The following is a 14,152-nucleotide window of genomic DNA, read 5'->3' as shown; positions in this document are numbered from 1 at the left end:
ATGGGTTTGGAATGATTTCCCAACCCAACTTCCGTATAGTGTGTTTTTTTAGTCAGTCTAGCAGAATGCAGGTGGGCATTATTGTGGAGCAATATCAATTCACGCAGTCTTCCTGGCAATTGCTCTTGGATTGTGTCTGCGAGACATCAGTTGTTGACAATAAATGCTAGCAGTAATGGTTACACCTCAGGGACGCAATTTGTTGTACACACCGTTGTGCTGCACCAGATGCAAACAATTTTTTGTGGATGTATGCAGATCTTTGTATTGGGAGTTGCTGCTTTCTTTTCCTCATGTTCGCACAAAAACATCACTTTTTGTCACCAGTAGTGATACGGGATAGGAACGGTCAGTACTGTTCACGAGCCAATTGATAACGAGCAATCAGAGATGCATATATGACTACCTGCTGATGCCTGTGATTTTGGCTTAGGGTATGTGATACCCATTCATTCAATTTTTGAATCTCCCCACTGCATGAAAATGTTGCACATTGATGGAATGATCACAGTTTGCCAGCTCTCGAATACCCTGATGTGGATGATTGCAGATCAATGCGTTTAAATGATCTTCATCAAACCCCGGTCTTCCTGAATGTGGAGAGTCAGTAATGTTAAAATGATCCTCCTCAATAGAGAAAACCATTTTCTTGTCATGCTCTGTCCACTCGCATTATCCCCATACAGAGGGCATATCTTTCTGGATGCCTCCACTGCTGTCACCCCTTTATTGAACTCAAACACAAGAATTTGATGGAAATGTACCAATTTCTCCCAATTGGCATTTCATTTTTTAGCATCTCCACTAACACCTCCAAATGACAACATGTAAACTCAAATAGGAACAGTGAACTACAAATATAAAATAACAATAAATAAATAAACCCATTGCGACCGGAACACCAACATGCAAAACAAAAAGGCTACAAATTTATGCACCAACTTAATAATATAAATATATTGTTCTTTTTATTGTATTTTTAATGTTCATTTTGTATTGCTGATTTTAATATTCATTTGGCAGTTCATCTTGCTGTTCACTTCATTGTTAGTTTTTATTGGTTCTCTTTACAGCCAATTTTTATTGGTTCCTTTACAGTCCAACATATTGCACATTTTGCTGTTCATTTTACTCCATATTTTATATCAAATTTGCATAAAACGAACTATTTTTTCCTTAAAAACAAATTAAATTGTAAATATCTTTCATTACAGACCACTGATGATGCTTTACCTCAATAAAGCAAAACGTATCCTGGGGGGGGGGGGGGGGGGGGGGGGGACATGCATTTTCTTGTAGTTGTAACAATGGACCAAAAATACCCTCAGGAATACTAACATACCTTCTGTGGCAAATACTTAACACAGGGAATAGGAGAGTATTGTATTATTATTATTATTATTATTATTATGGATTTCCAGACAGAGACTGGTATCAGTGACCATAAGGTGATTGTCGTAATAATGATTACCAAAGTAAAATGCTCAAGTAAAACAAGTAGAAAGATTTAAATTTTCATTAAACTAGATAAAGAAGCAACAGTGTCAAGTGTCATGTGTCAGGAACATGAAGCATTTAGCTCCGGGCAGGAGCATGAAGATGAGCTGTACCTGAAGTTCATAATAATTGTTGACCAAGTACTCACTAGATATGTACACATTAATACAGTTTATGATAGAAGCTACTGTATACAGTAGTTTCAAAGAAACTACTAAGGAAACAAGAAGAGATGTAATGTGCATAAAACAAGGTGTAGGACTATAGAGAAACATTAAATGAGATGTGTTTGGTTTTCAAATGGGCAGGGAATGACGCCTTCAGTGACTATCACAGCAGAATCTTATCAAAAGATTTCTCACAACACACAAAAAAATTCTGGTCAGATTTAAAGACTGTTATTGGCACTCAAGTTAGTGTCCAGGCACTCAGGGATTACACAGAGACTGAAATTGAGAGTAGCAAAGCAAAAACAAAAACGGTGAACTTCTTACTGAAATGTATAGGAGGATCCAGGAGTACTGTCCAGTTTAATTCTCAGCATATTATAAAAAGGATAGATTGCTATTCACCATAAGGATAACATGTTGAGGTGCAGACACACAGACGATGGAAGCTTTTGGCCAAGTCCTTCATCGAAAACACACACACACACACACACACACACACACACACACACACACACAGGGGGGGGGGGGGGGGGGAATGTGGAGGGATAATATGGTATGAATGGGAGGGAGGGGGTGAGAGGAATCAGTGCTGCCTGGCAGGGTGTGCAGGAGCTAGATGGTAACCGGACAAGGCTGCCAGGCACACTGTCAGGATGCTATGGGGAAAGTGGGGGTGGAGGGGGGCAGGGGAGGGGAACATGGAGCAGTATAGGATAGGAGCAGAGGAGGGGAAAAGATGGGTTGGTGTATTGGCTGAGAGCGAAGCACAATGAGGGAGAGGGAATGTGAACTGGGACAATGTAACAGGTCAGAACGGGCAGAAATTGTTGGGTGGAGGGGGCGGCGACAGCATGTTACCATAAGCTGAGGCTGGGATGATTTAAGGAACAGAGAACGTGTTGTAAGGATAAGTCCGAACAGTGCAATTCTCCCATGCATCACCAGCTTTTTTTAATCCTGCAGAAGGGAGTTATTCCTACAACAAATCCTCCACTCCTGCAATCATCCCAGCCTCAACCTACAGTACCCTACAGCCCCCACACCCCTCACAAAAGTTTCCACCCCCTCTGTCCTCCTCCACAACAGTTTCCACCCCCTCTGTTCTCTCACCACCTCGCAATTTACATCCCCTTACCCTCATCATACTTTGCTCTCTGCCAATACACCAACCGATCTTTTCCCCTTCTCTGCTCCTCTCCTTTATGGGTCCCCCCCCCCCACCCTCCCCCACAGCATTCAATGCTGCAACTGGCAGCCTTGTCCAGCTACCATCTAGTCCATGCATGCTCTATCAGGCAGTGCCGACTCCTCTCCCCCCATTCATACCCTGTTATCCCTCCTCCTTCCCCGATACCCTCCAGATTGCTGCTTGCATTCAATGTGATACCTCTGCATTCTGGCCAGTGCAGCCACAGATGGCAGTCATATGTGAGTGAGGTGTGCTTGCTTGTGTGAATGTAATGAGTGTGTGTGTGTGTGTGTGTGTGTGTGTGTGTGTGTGTGTGTGTTTTCTTTTCTTAGAAGGCTTTATCGAAAAGCTTACTGTGTAAGAGTCTCTTCATTGTGCCTTTCTGCAACTAAACATTCTTCTTTAGTGAGTACAAATACATCCTTTTCATTAAACCATATCAAAACTGAGTGATACAAACATTAATGTCAGTGATGGTGATAAATGGCTGGAATTCTTAAAATTGAACAAAGTTCCAAGTTCTGATGGAATCCTTATCAGATTCTATACAGAATGTGCGGCCAAGTTATTATCTCTTTTGATTGTAACTTATTGTAGATCCCACAAACAAAAAACTGTTGCCAGGAGTTGGAAGAAAGCACAGCTTGAATCTGTCAACAAGGATATCAAAAAAGAACCATATAACTAATGTCCAACATATTTACACTCATCTGATGAATCTTATAGTATATTCTAAGCCTAAATTTCATGAAGTAATCTCTAACAGAATAATCTCCTCAGTGTCAAACAGCATGGATTCTGAGAACACTACTCGTGCAAGACCCAACTCACACTTTTTTTCAAATGAAATCCTGAAAGCTATGGAACAAGGCTATCAGTTAAATACAGTATTTCTTGATACCCAAGAAACATTTGACTCAGTAATAAACCTACGCTTATTATTGAAAGTACAGCATAGTGGGATATCAGGTGGGTGGATTGAGGCTTTCTTGGTAGGAAAGATGCAGCATGTTGTCTTGTGAGAGACAGAGGAATGTATCTCCAAATGTGATTTTCAACTTTTTAAACTTATGTTTCCATGGTAATCAGCTAAATGTTTGGTCAAAATGATGCATCTCTCTCTCTCTCTCTCTCTCTCTCTCTCTCTCTCTCTCTCCTGGTGAGAATAACGTGCTGCATACCCACAAGTTGCGAGTTTATTTTACAGACAGACAGACATATTGACACTTGCGCTCTACTGCCTCAAATAAGCTCCTCTCAGTTTTGGGATCCGCAAGACATATTGTCACTTATGTTCTTCTAACTCCTTACTTTATGCAGAAAATTTGGAAATATGTTTAAACGCCAGCAGAGACCATTATCTGCTTGTTTTGCATATCATCTTTTTCTTGCACTTGTGCACTATTTTTTTGTGTACTGAAAGAGAAACTGAGTGAGATGACACAATGGTTAGCATACTGGACTCCCATTCAGAAGGACGATGGTTCAAACCTGTGTCCGGCCATCCTGATTTAGGTTTCCTGTGATTTTCCTAAATTGCTGCAGGAAAATTATGGTATGGTTCCTTTGAAAGGGCACAGCCCACTTCCTTCCCCATCCTTCCCTAATCTGATGGGACCAATGACCTCGCTGTTTGGTCCCCTCCCACAAGTCAACCAATCGATTGAAAGAGTAGTACATGTTTGTAGCAGGTAACAACAAGCCTTGTGACATTAGATGGGAAATATCGCATCACATCTCACTGCAGAATCATTCGTTCGTCCGTCAGTTTCCGGGACAGCTTCTGTACTAAGTTTCAAGCAATTTCACTTCTCCTGTGGTATCAACAAGTGGAGAAATGCTAGACAAGCCGATGGCTGTCCTTTGTAAGCATTGTCAATGCGGCCATATTGCTTTCATTGTCGTGTCATATTTTGTTTATTTTCTTGAAGGGTTCACTGTGCAGAGGTTAATGCCAGTATGCACTCTCTGTTTGATACAAAATTACTTCAAGAAGAAGGAAACCGGTTGATCTACCAATGAATTAAAATTACCACAATGAAAGAAATTCAACATCCAATAAAGGTAAGTCAAATTAATATTGTTTTTATCTAGGAGATGGTCATTCATGGAGGTATAGATTGTTAATATGATTGACTTGGTTTCTATTCATTTTTTTGTTTATTTTAAACATTAGAGAAGAAAGGAATAGTCAAACCTCGTCTATAATACAAAACAATTTTGATATGGAAAGACTGTAGGAGGAAAATGAAGAAGTGTATTATGAATTCAGAGTGTTTGGTTCAGGTTTATCAGATAATAACATACCAAAATGAAACGTAGATTATTCATTATTCATCACCACCACCACCACCACCACCAACTCTGAGGTCAAAGAAAAGAAGAGCTGCAGTGCAACTTAACACATAACAATCACCAGAAAAACTAGCCAGTAGCATCATGTATATTTCAAGAACTCCAAAGATTGTAGATGGCCATACAGTTATTTTGTTGTCGACACCTGCAGAGGACAAAATCAAAATGGTAATATGAGCACCATTTTCTTCACATTATATAAACTCTGAACACTCCTATGATACAGCAATGCTTCCCTAAGCCTTGCCACTCTTTGATGGAGTGTGATACAGCCCATGCCAGTACAGAGAGTGCTGAAAAAAAATCTTTGTTGTTCAGACTGCTTCAAAACAAAGGCAGTATGAAGTCATTGAAATGGAATAGAAGGACTTCTGGATTTCAGTGCTATGCAAAAAGAATGGTTGAAAAATACAAAAACTGACAAGGGAGGAAGTTAAGTACAATGGCTTAAGGTGATGCAGCTTCAGTATCACAAATTGGTTGTAATCACATCTTTTTCAAACATTTCCATGATGAACAATTAAAAAGTTTGCAAATTCAAGAAAATCTCAAAATTCTGATACAATCTTTGTGGAACCAAAGTACCATGGAGCACTAGAACTCCATGAGGAGAAAACGAAAGACCCCTTGGATCTTTGCCACATAAGCATATCAAGGAACAATATCACATATTTTACACAAGTCTTCAAGAAGAGAAAGCTGGAGATTCAAACCACGGTAGCAATGGTTGTTATGAATTTAGTGAGAAAATGAACATTGAGTTGTGATGTTGGTATACAAATACACTAATCTGCTCTTATTTTAACTGGAATCAGCCTGTTTTTAATATGAAAAATAACTTTTTATATTACATTTTCTCAGTCAAATGTTAATACGCAAAGTGTAAAATCTCTGTTTAGATTGATTCGCTTAGAATCATAATCATATATGTCCTTAGAACTATATTAAACAATAAATAACTTTGAATCAGTAAAGATTATTTTCAAAGATACATCATCATCTGACAGCTTTTTAAGTGTATTCCTTGGTGGTTTAGAGATTTTTCAATAAAGTTTGTGTTACACCACTGAAACAGGAAGTTTACATATTAAAATACCTTCTTTCATCTCTCCTGTAAAGTTCCTAAAATGGAGTTGTGTTCCTCTGATTCTTACACAGCGATGTTATCTTGGGTAGTGTGTCATTGGCAGGAGTAGAGGTAATTACAAGCATGACCATGGCAAGTGTGAAGGGCCCTTGCTGTACATGTTGTAAATAAAATGACTTGGCAGTAATAATAATAATAATAATAATAATAACAGAGTAACCTCAGACTTTTTTTTTTGTAGGTGATTCAGTTCAGAATAATGAAGTACTATGTGAAGAAAAATACACCAATAGCTGGTCACATGTTGATAAAATTTCAAAGCATCACAAAGACTGCCAAACTGCTTGAAATTTTCAGAAACATAAAATAGTACACTTCACAAAATGCCTGAACATTGTATCCTATGACGAAAATATCAATGAGTCACAAATGGAATTAGTCAACTGAAGCAAATACCTTGATGTAATAATGTGAGGTGGGAAGGTAACATAGATCAGTCATGGGTAAAGCACATGGCAGCCTATGGTTCACTGGTAGCACACTGAGAAAATCTGACCAATTTACAAAGAAGACTGCTTACAAAACATTTGTGGTGTCTTAACTCAGAATACTGCTCAAATCTGAGAGACCCATACTTAACATGACCAACAGGGGATACTGAAATGTATACAAGGAAGGGCAATGTCAACAGTCACAGGTTGGTTTGAGCCATGGGAGAGCATCATGGAAATGCTAAAAAGATACTTGAACTAGCAAATACAAAATGGAAGCAGCGAACACAAAATGGAAGCAGCGAACAGTCCAGAAACAAGAATGCAATAAAGAGCAGCTTGAAACGGCAACAGCATTGTGGATAAGTGGTCATAGTGTTGGACTGCCAAGTGTGCGAACCATGTTCAAAACTTCATTGTCCTAATTTTTCACAGCATTATAAACTGTCCATCCAGTCACTAAAATGTTTGTTCTCTTTCTGTAGTCTTGGCAATTGTCATGGTTATAAACCATGAGTCATGTGGTAATAATACGTTACCGTTGCAAGTAAATGTGATGAATAGTGAGCAGGCAAAATACCAGAAAGCTCACAGAAATGAAAACAACAAACACATGGTGTGGACTATTTTACAACAAAGGAATTCAAGAGTCAAGACTCCCAAAATGGAACACAACTTCAAAAATGTTAAAAACATGTTTTGATAGAGCACAGAGAAACTGTGTGATTGTGAAACTGTTGCATTCATTTGTTGCAGCTTATTGATCAACTGTTATGTTTTCATCATTTCCTTGGGAGTGATCAGAGTCAGAATCACATGAACACCTATATCGAACAAGCAGGCATATCTCTCTCACTCGCCAGTCATACAAGTTAGGGACATCGATAAAAGATTCTCATCTTATGACACATGTACTGTCACTAACGCCATGTATGACACACCAGACATGTTTCCCAGTGGAATATTCAGTTGACTTGTCGCCTTTTCATCAAACTTCGTGGTTTCCATTTGAAAGCAACTTCTTTTTGGCTACTAATAGAGTAGTTTGCACAATCAACTGTAATTATAGGTCCCTACTTTACACCTCGCTGTTGCAAATGGATGTTATGCCATGACACAGGCACAAATTTGAATTAAAAAAAAGGAAAGAAAATGGGGAGGGGATTTGAACACGACTCACCCACTTGGCAGTTTAACACTGTAACCACTTAACCACAATGCCATTTCTACTCCTGGCTGCTCTACATTGCACTTTTCATTTTTGACCTGACTAACTGCAGTGGCCACACAGGCACTGTTGCAGTAATTTTTTTCTGGTGCTTCATATGTGAATGGAATTGAAAGAAATAGTGATACATGGTACAATGGGAAGTACCCTCTGCCACATACTTCAGAGTAGTTTGCAGAGTATGGATGTAGATACTCATACTGACTCAATAAATATATCATGAACCATAAAATTTCTCTTTGAACACTATGTGAGGTGCTGCACTGGTTAAAAAACTACAAGAGGACTCAGCCCACCAACTGACCATCCAGATTTAGTTTTTCCGTGGTTTCATTCAGTCTGTTAATATGATTACCAGAACATTTTTCCAAAAGAGTGTTTGCCAGTTTCCTTCCCCATTTTTGTTCAATATGAGCTATCTCTAACAGGCTCATCACCAACTGGACTTCAGTCTTCCTTTCTGGAACCTATTTGTGCTCAGCAATTACTCCAATCAGGTAAGGGTCTAGACAGAAAAACCAGTGTGTCTCTCAAGGATAGGTGGCACAAGTGTCTTATGAATTACAACCTTTGGATGTAACTCACAGGTCAAGTGAAATTGGATATCTATAGCCTCCATTTCAAGGTTCAAGTGCTGTTCCTTTTGATAATAATGGTCAGCAAAATAAAAAAAAATATTTGACTGATACCAAATTTTGTGGCCAAAATTATGCAATTTGGTAAGTAGTTAAGAGAACAAATAATTTTTGAAAAACTGCCAACGATTATGGTCAGTATTTTACTATTTTATGAAGTACAACACAGACAGATGTGGTAGTGAGCTAAACACAATGCCTTTCATAGTTCAATGTTTGCAGCTGTATTCATTTACACATATATGTGGAGTCAGTTTGATTAAATCTATCAGTCCTATTTTGAACATTCCTAGCAGATTACTATTGTGTTTCTGACCAAGACCCAAACCTGGAAACTTGCCCTACATAAGCAGAGCTCTTAGTGGCTAGGTATCCAGGTATGACTCATAACCCATCCTCAAACCTTCAATTCTGCCAGTCCCTATCTCCTATTTACCAGTCTACATGGAAGAGATCCTGCATACTTTGCTGGACTAGCATTCCTGTATGTATGTGATGAATTGGAATCATTACACAATATGTGATGACAAGGAAGAATTAAAAGGAATTTGTAACAGGTGGCTCCAGTTTTGGAAAGACATGTTACAATCACCAACTGCTGTACTTAATTATTTATTTTTTACTTATTCATCTAGCCAAGTATTGGGCAGAATACTTCCTAATAAAATTGTACTTGGATACAAGTGATGGCTTTAAAATCATCTTATGTCTAAAATTCCATGTACAATGACCACAAAAATCCAAAAAACTGCATCTCCTGGCAATACACATTTTGAAAAATTTCTTATCTAATACAAAATACTTCATGGTATAAAGTTGTTTCATTGACAGGAACTACCACAAAACCACAAGTCAGTTTGCTTCTGTTTGCCTCACTGTCAAGGAGCTCTTAGTATTTTCTGTAGTTCTGCATTTATAAACCAGTCTACAAATCTAAAGGTCTAGGGTTTGATACATGGTCAGTCCTAGAATTTTTGTCTAGTACTAGTCATTTCTTTCACTGATGGCCATCTTTGTTAATGTGAAAATACCAAGTTACACTGCAGTCTACATTAAATTCCACAGCCTTCAATAATCAGCTGTGACAGTCAATTCTAACATACCATCTTCAATAGGACAAAACCCAGTAAAGGACTTGTGCTGTTCAAGCCAACCTTCAGGTTAATAACAGCTTTATCATACACATAATATTGCATTTTTCTTACTTTCAAAATTTACATTCCGCCTCCCATGGGTATCTCATAACTTCATCCAATACTCTATTGTAATACAAGTGGCATTTGTACTCTTTTCAAATCTGCGTCATACTTGTTTAACTTTCGAAATGTCGTAGCAGAAAGCCACTACAATAAGAGTGGTGGCATTTTAAGACGTGCAAGAATCCTTAAATACTAATTAGAAATAAAACCCCGCACCTGGACCGAATATTAATTTTTTATAACAAACGCAGCAGGAATTATCATCGGATTTTGTGATTTTTTCGGTTTCCGGTGGGGTAAAAAAACTAATTATCTACGCATCTCATTCAATGGAGCTATAATTCATGACCCATAAAACTGTACCAACAGCTTCAATGCTGTTGGGGTTCACCTGTTTCAAATTTTCTGAAGTATCAGACATTACATACAGCACACACATGTAACGAACTACTAAAGAGCAAGTAGCAGTACCGTCATTTCCAAGACAGTGAATGCGTTCTCTTCAGCTGCTAACGATTCCACGTTAGCAAGTCTTTCAGACAGGGTTTTTCTACAGCGCTTTAGATGATTACAGAATTTAATCATTGCCATTCAATTTAAAGTTATTCACTTGTATCGCAGGACAGAACACACGATACTTATTTACAATACATTTTACTTTCTATATGTCAGAATCAAACTTCTACACGAAATAACAGCTGTTTACAAAAATTGACAACTAACTGTGCAGGGGTACCATCACAACAAATGTACTTTCACTTGGCGCCATTCTCTCTTCCCATATTGAACTGCGATTGCAGGCAGTACTTCACAATCAGAGTTGCACATCATTTTAAGGCAACACCTTGATTAGAGTTTCACTAAACGATGGATAAACGGTACAGGAATTTACCTTGAGCGTGAAATAAACTACACAGCGTAATTACACAGTGAAAGGTGGGGGTGGGGAGCGCAATGAAATTAAGTACTATAACTCAGTGATTGTGTAAACATTCAATTGTTCAAGTATTATAGAAGTTATCGTCTTCTTTTCTTATATGATACGTTTTCATCAACTCTACAGCTGGAACACATGAGGAACTTCTTAAGTTTTCTCTAGATCTCCAAAAATACAAATACTTGTTATTAGGAAGCCGTGGGGACATGTTCCTAGGCCCCAGTAAAAATTATTACGATAATTTACTTTTTTTCAAAGATACGGTACAGTAGTCTATTAATCTTGTGTATATGAAACTACCTTTTGCACGTCCCATGCTGTGCTGAGCGTTAAAAGATTAAAGATCCTGAAATATATTGTAGCTTGAACTTTCTTCAGAGCACAACCCATAAGAAACCATCGGAACAAAGTAAGCAGCTACCTGTCTCCTTCAATATAGCTACTCCCTACAAAGATTTTGTGGTATATTGCTAATCAGAACTACATTTTCTACGACGTGGCATTCGCGTTTAGAATCCCTGGATTTATAAACTCAATTACGTTAGTGTAACCGGCAGCAGTTTGTCCGTCAAGGTCATGGGGCCTGCAGGAGATGAAGGTTGGCGATTAGTGATGTCATAATGACATCATCGGGAAGGCTGTCGTTCACTAGAGGGTATATATTAAGTGATCATTCTCATTTCGTTTTCTTCCCATTATTAATTTCATTTTAACTAACTGTCCAGCGCGCTACTTGCTATGCTGGCGACCAATTAACCTCTCGTGACCGCAACACAGTTTCAAATCTTGATCTTGTGTCCGGGCCAAGTCAAACGCGCTAGGAAGGATCAATGACGTCAGAGGAAGTGCACTTGTAAGCTAGAAACACCGTGTTGTGTTGTGTAGAAAATATTCCTCCGTTTACATGTTGTAAATAGTTAAGGTAAATAGCAAATGCGGAATATATCGTAGTTATGCATAGCTGAAAGCAAATATAGAAGTGACAATAGTGATCGTGAATCCACAAGACCGAAATCTAGTGTGTTGACATCGATACATTTCATATCTGAAAGGAGAATGTAAAAAGAAGGCGTCAGAGGTCAAATCGTGAATTCCGGTGGAACAGTTGAATTATTTATCTGAAGACCTTCATGATATTGGGGAGACGCACACCACGCAGTATTATTCCAGTCGTTGACAATTACGTGTTCTTTTGAAAAGTTTTATTCCCGCTGTTTGAATTCTAGTAGCGTAATCAGTATCAGCGCAGATAATTGTGTGTAAATTATATGGACCTTTTTTCTATTCACTCTGCAGATCGTGTCTGCTTTTATTATCCAGTCATCCCGTGAGAATTATCAACATGTCATCTGTTGTTCCAGAAGTATAGGACTTGTTTGTACTTCGCTACAGGTAAGAAGGAACACAAATGTTTCTGCATGTTTTGCATTTTATGAGTTGAATGCGTAGGTATACAACTCCGTTCTTACGGCATGACGTTCTTGTTTCCTGTCGTAAACAAACCTTTTTGTAGACGCATTGGCCAAGAATATGTATAATACTTGTTGCATAATAATTGTTTGCTGCTAAATGGAAAGTAGAAGAAAACTAATTTGTGTGGTTGTTTCGCGTCTTCTGGCTTGTGACATATAGTTTACAAAGTTAATACAAAAATTACTCTTGGTAGCATACAAGAACTAATTTAGAACTTGCCCAGTACACATAAGCTGAAACTCTGTTTGTGTTTGAGTTGTGTAGTTACTCTAACATTAGTTGAAAAGGTAGAAATCGGTTCACAGCAGTTAGTTCAAATATATGCAATATCATTTTCTTTGGCGTGCTGTGTAATGTTGTTATTTGATTTGTAGTAATTGACACCTTGTTAGATTCTACAGCAGAAAATTTTTGTGTCATGTTTATATTACCATTGAGTTGCAACTCATAATAGTGTCTGATGCGGCTCACAGATCGCAAATTTTCCCTCCTTCATTGGGAAATAAGCAGTTCATGTATTCTGTTCCTTAGGTTTTGTGTTGGTTTCAAATTCTTGTGTTGTGTATGATACAAGTAATGTAATGGATACAGGTTCTGGATACCATTTTCTTAAGATTTTAACCAATTTCTTTTCTGTAAGTTTTTGAAGCTATGTCAGTTATATTAATGTTTGCTCTGACATAATATGAAGTGGAAATCATTTTGACAGTAGATGGATATTACAGTAGGTGGCGTTGCACTCTGCTGTGTAATTTTTGTCAAGTGTTGGTGGTCAGTGGCTTCCTGGTTTTTTGATCTACATCACATATACTTATGAAGGATTGCAGCTTTTATTATGTCTTTGCCCTTGTAATTATAACATCTATAAATATATACTCTTTGTCTGCAAATTTTATGAAGTGTAGTGTCTTGTGCCTGATATAGTCTTCATAACTACCGTAGATGCATGGTTTTATATTTTCTGTTATAGCCTCAGTGGTTGTAGAAGAAATTGCTGACACTTGGGATGGAACACTTCTTTTCTTTTTTTTTATATTAGTTCCTTCAGCCTGATCACTGTAAACAAGCATGGATCGTATCATTTGAAATTCAAACCTTATTTGTTTTCATTTTATCTGCTTCCACAATTTTCACTTCTCCTTTTATCGGTTTGTGACTTTATTTTCAAAGGAGTTGCAGCCTTCTACTTATCATATTCTGTAATACAGGTTCTCAACTGACTCAAGCTTCATGCTTGTCACCATTTGCATGATGATTACACCTGCCATGATAGTCGTCTTTGGATCTTTGCCATTTGGAAATTGTGAAGACCCATCACAACAAAGTGGAACTGGACCAAACATTTTCACATCACTGTCTTTGAAGAGCCAGACATTTGGGTGGTATAGCAGCTTTGTGACCTAAAGTTGTGTAGTGGAAAAGATGATGAGGAGTACTTTGTTGTTTCTTTCTTAGCCTGGTACAAATACAACTATGAAGAGGGAAGAAGGAAATGACTTCTCTTAGCATTAATATCTCTATACTGTTTGTTGTTAAAAAAAATTTAAAAAAAGCACCATAAAAGATGTCAGCAACAGTTTGTAAAGTATTAAAGCTAACATTCTTTTTTTAGAAGTTGTTGTTAAAAAGTGATTAGGTGCAACTACATTTGATGTGTTACTGGTATTTGATAATAGTCAGTTGATTGAATCAGAATTTTCCAGTTAAGTTACCATTTCAAATGTGAATAGCTTTTATTACTGATTTGCATAAAAACTCTCTGATCTGGCAATCTGTACTGTGCAGAAGGTATTTCAAAGCACTTTGTATGCATAATGTTTTTGTGTTATATCACTGTTCTGGATTGATGTCATGCCTTAGTATTTGCAAATCTGGAGCTACCTTAACATTC

General features: G+C 37.9%; 2 protein-coding genes across 9 annotated transcripts in view; one reads left to right on the top strand and one right to left on the bottom strand.

The window, feature by feature from the left end:
* Positions 1-11,278, bottom strand: part of LOC124615397 (peptidyl-alpha-hydroxyglycine alpha-amidating lyase 1) — a 96,295-nt gene extending 85,017 nt beyond the window's left edge. For 2 of the 4 annotated variants that reach the window (XM_047143228.1, XM_047143229.1), the window contains exon 1: positions 10,575-10,635. In XM_047143228.1, the coding sequence (XP_046999184.1) occupies positions 10,575-10,620 (46 nt within the window). In that variant the 5' untranslated portion in view covers positions 10,621-10,635. The other 2 variants (XM_047143231.1, XM_047143232.1) reach the window with 2 other exon arrangements.
* A 196-nt stretch (positions 11,279-11,474) lies between these two features.
* Positions 11,475-14,152, top strand: part of LOC124615399 (myocyte-specific enhancer factor 2) — an 870,744-nt gene continuing 868,066 nt past the window's right edge. For 2 of the 5 annotated variants that reach the window (XM_047143236.1, XM_047143235.1), the window contains exons 1-2: positions 11,478-11,710; positions 12,085-12,180. The gene's annotated coding sequence lies outside the window, so the exon portion shown is untranslated. Of the gene's footprint in view, positions 12,181-14,152 lie in introns of all 5 variants that reach the window. The other 3 variants (XM_047143238.1, XM_047143237.1, XM_047143243.1) reach the window with 2 other exon arrangements.

Source organism: Schistocerca americana, chromosome 5 (genome assembly GCF_021461395.2).
Source record: "Schistocerca americana isolate TAMUIC-IGC-003095 chromosome 5, iqSchAmer2.1, whole genome shotgun sequence".
NCBI lineage: Eukaryota > Metazoa > Arthropoda > Insecta > Orthoptera > Acrididae > Schistocerca > Schistocerca americana.
This window is presented reverse-complemented; position numbering and strand designations above follow the sequence as displayed.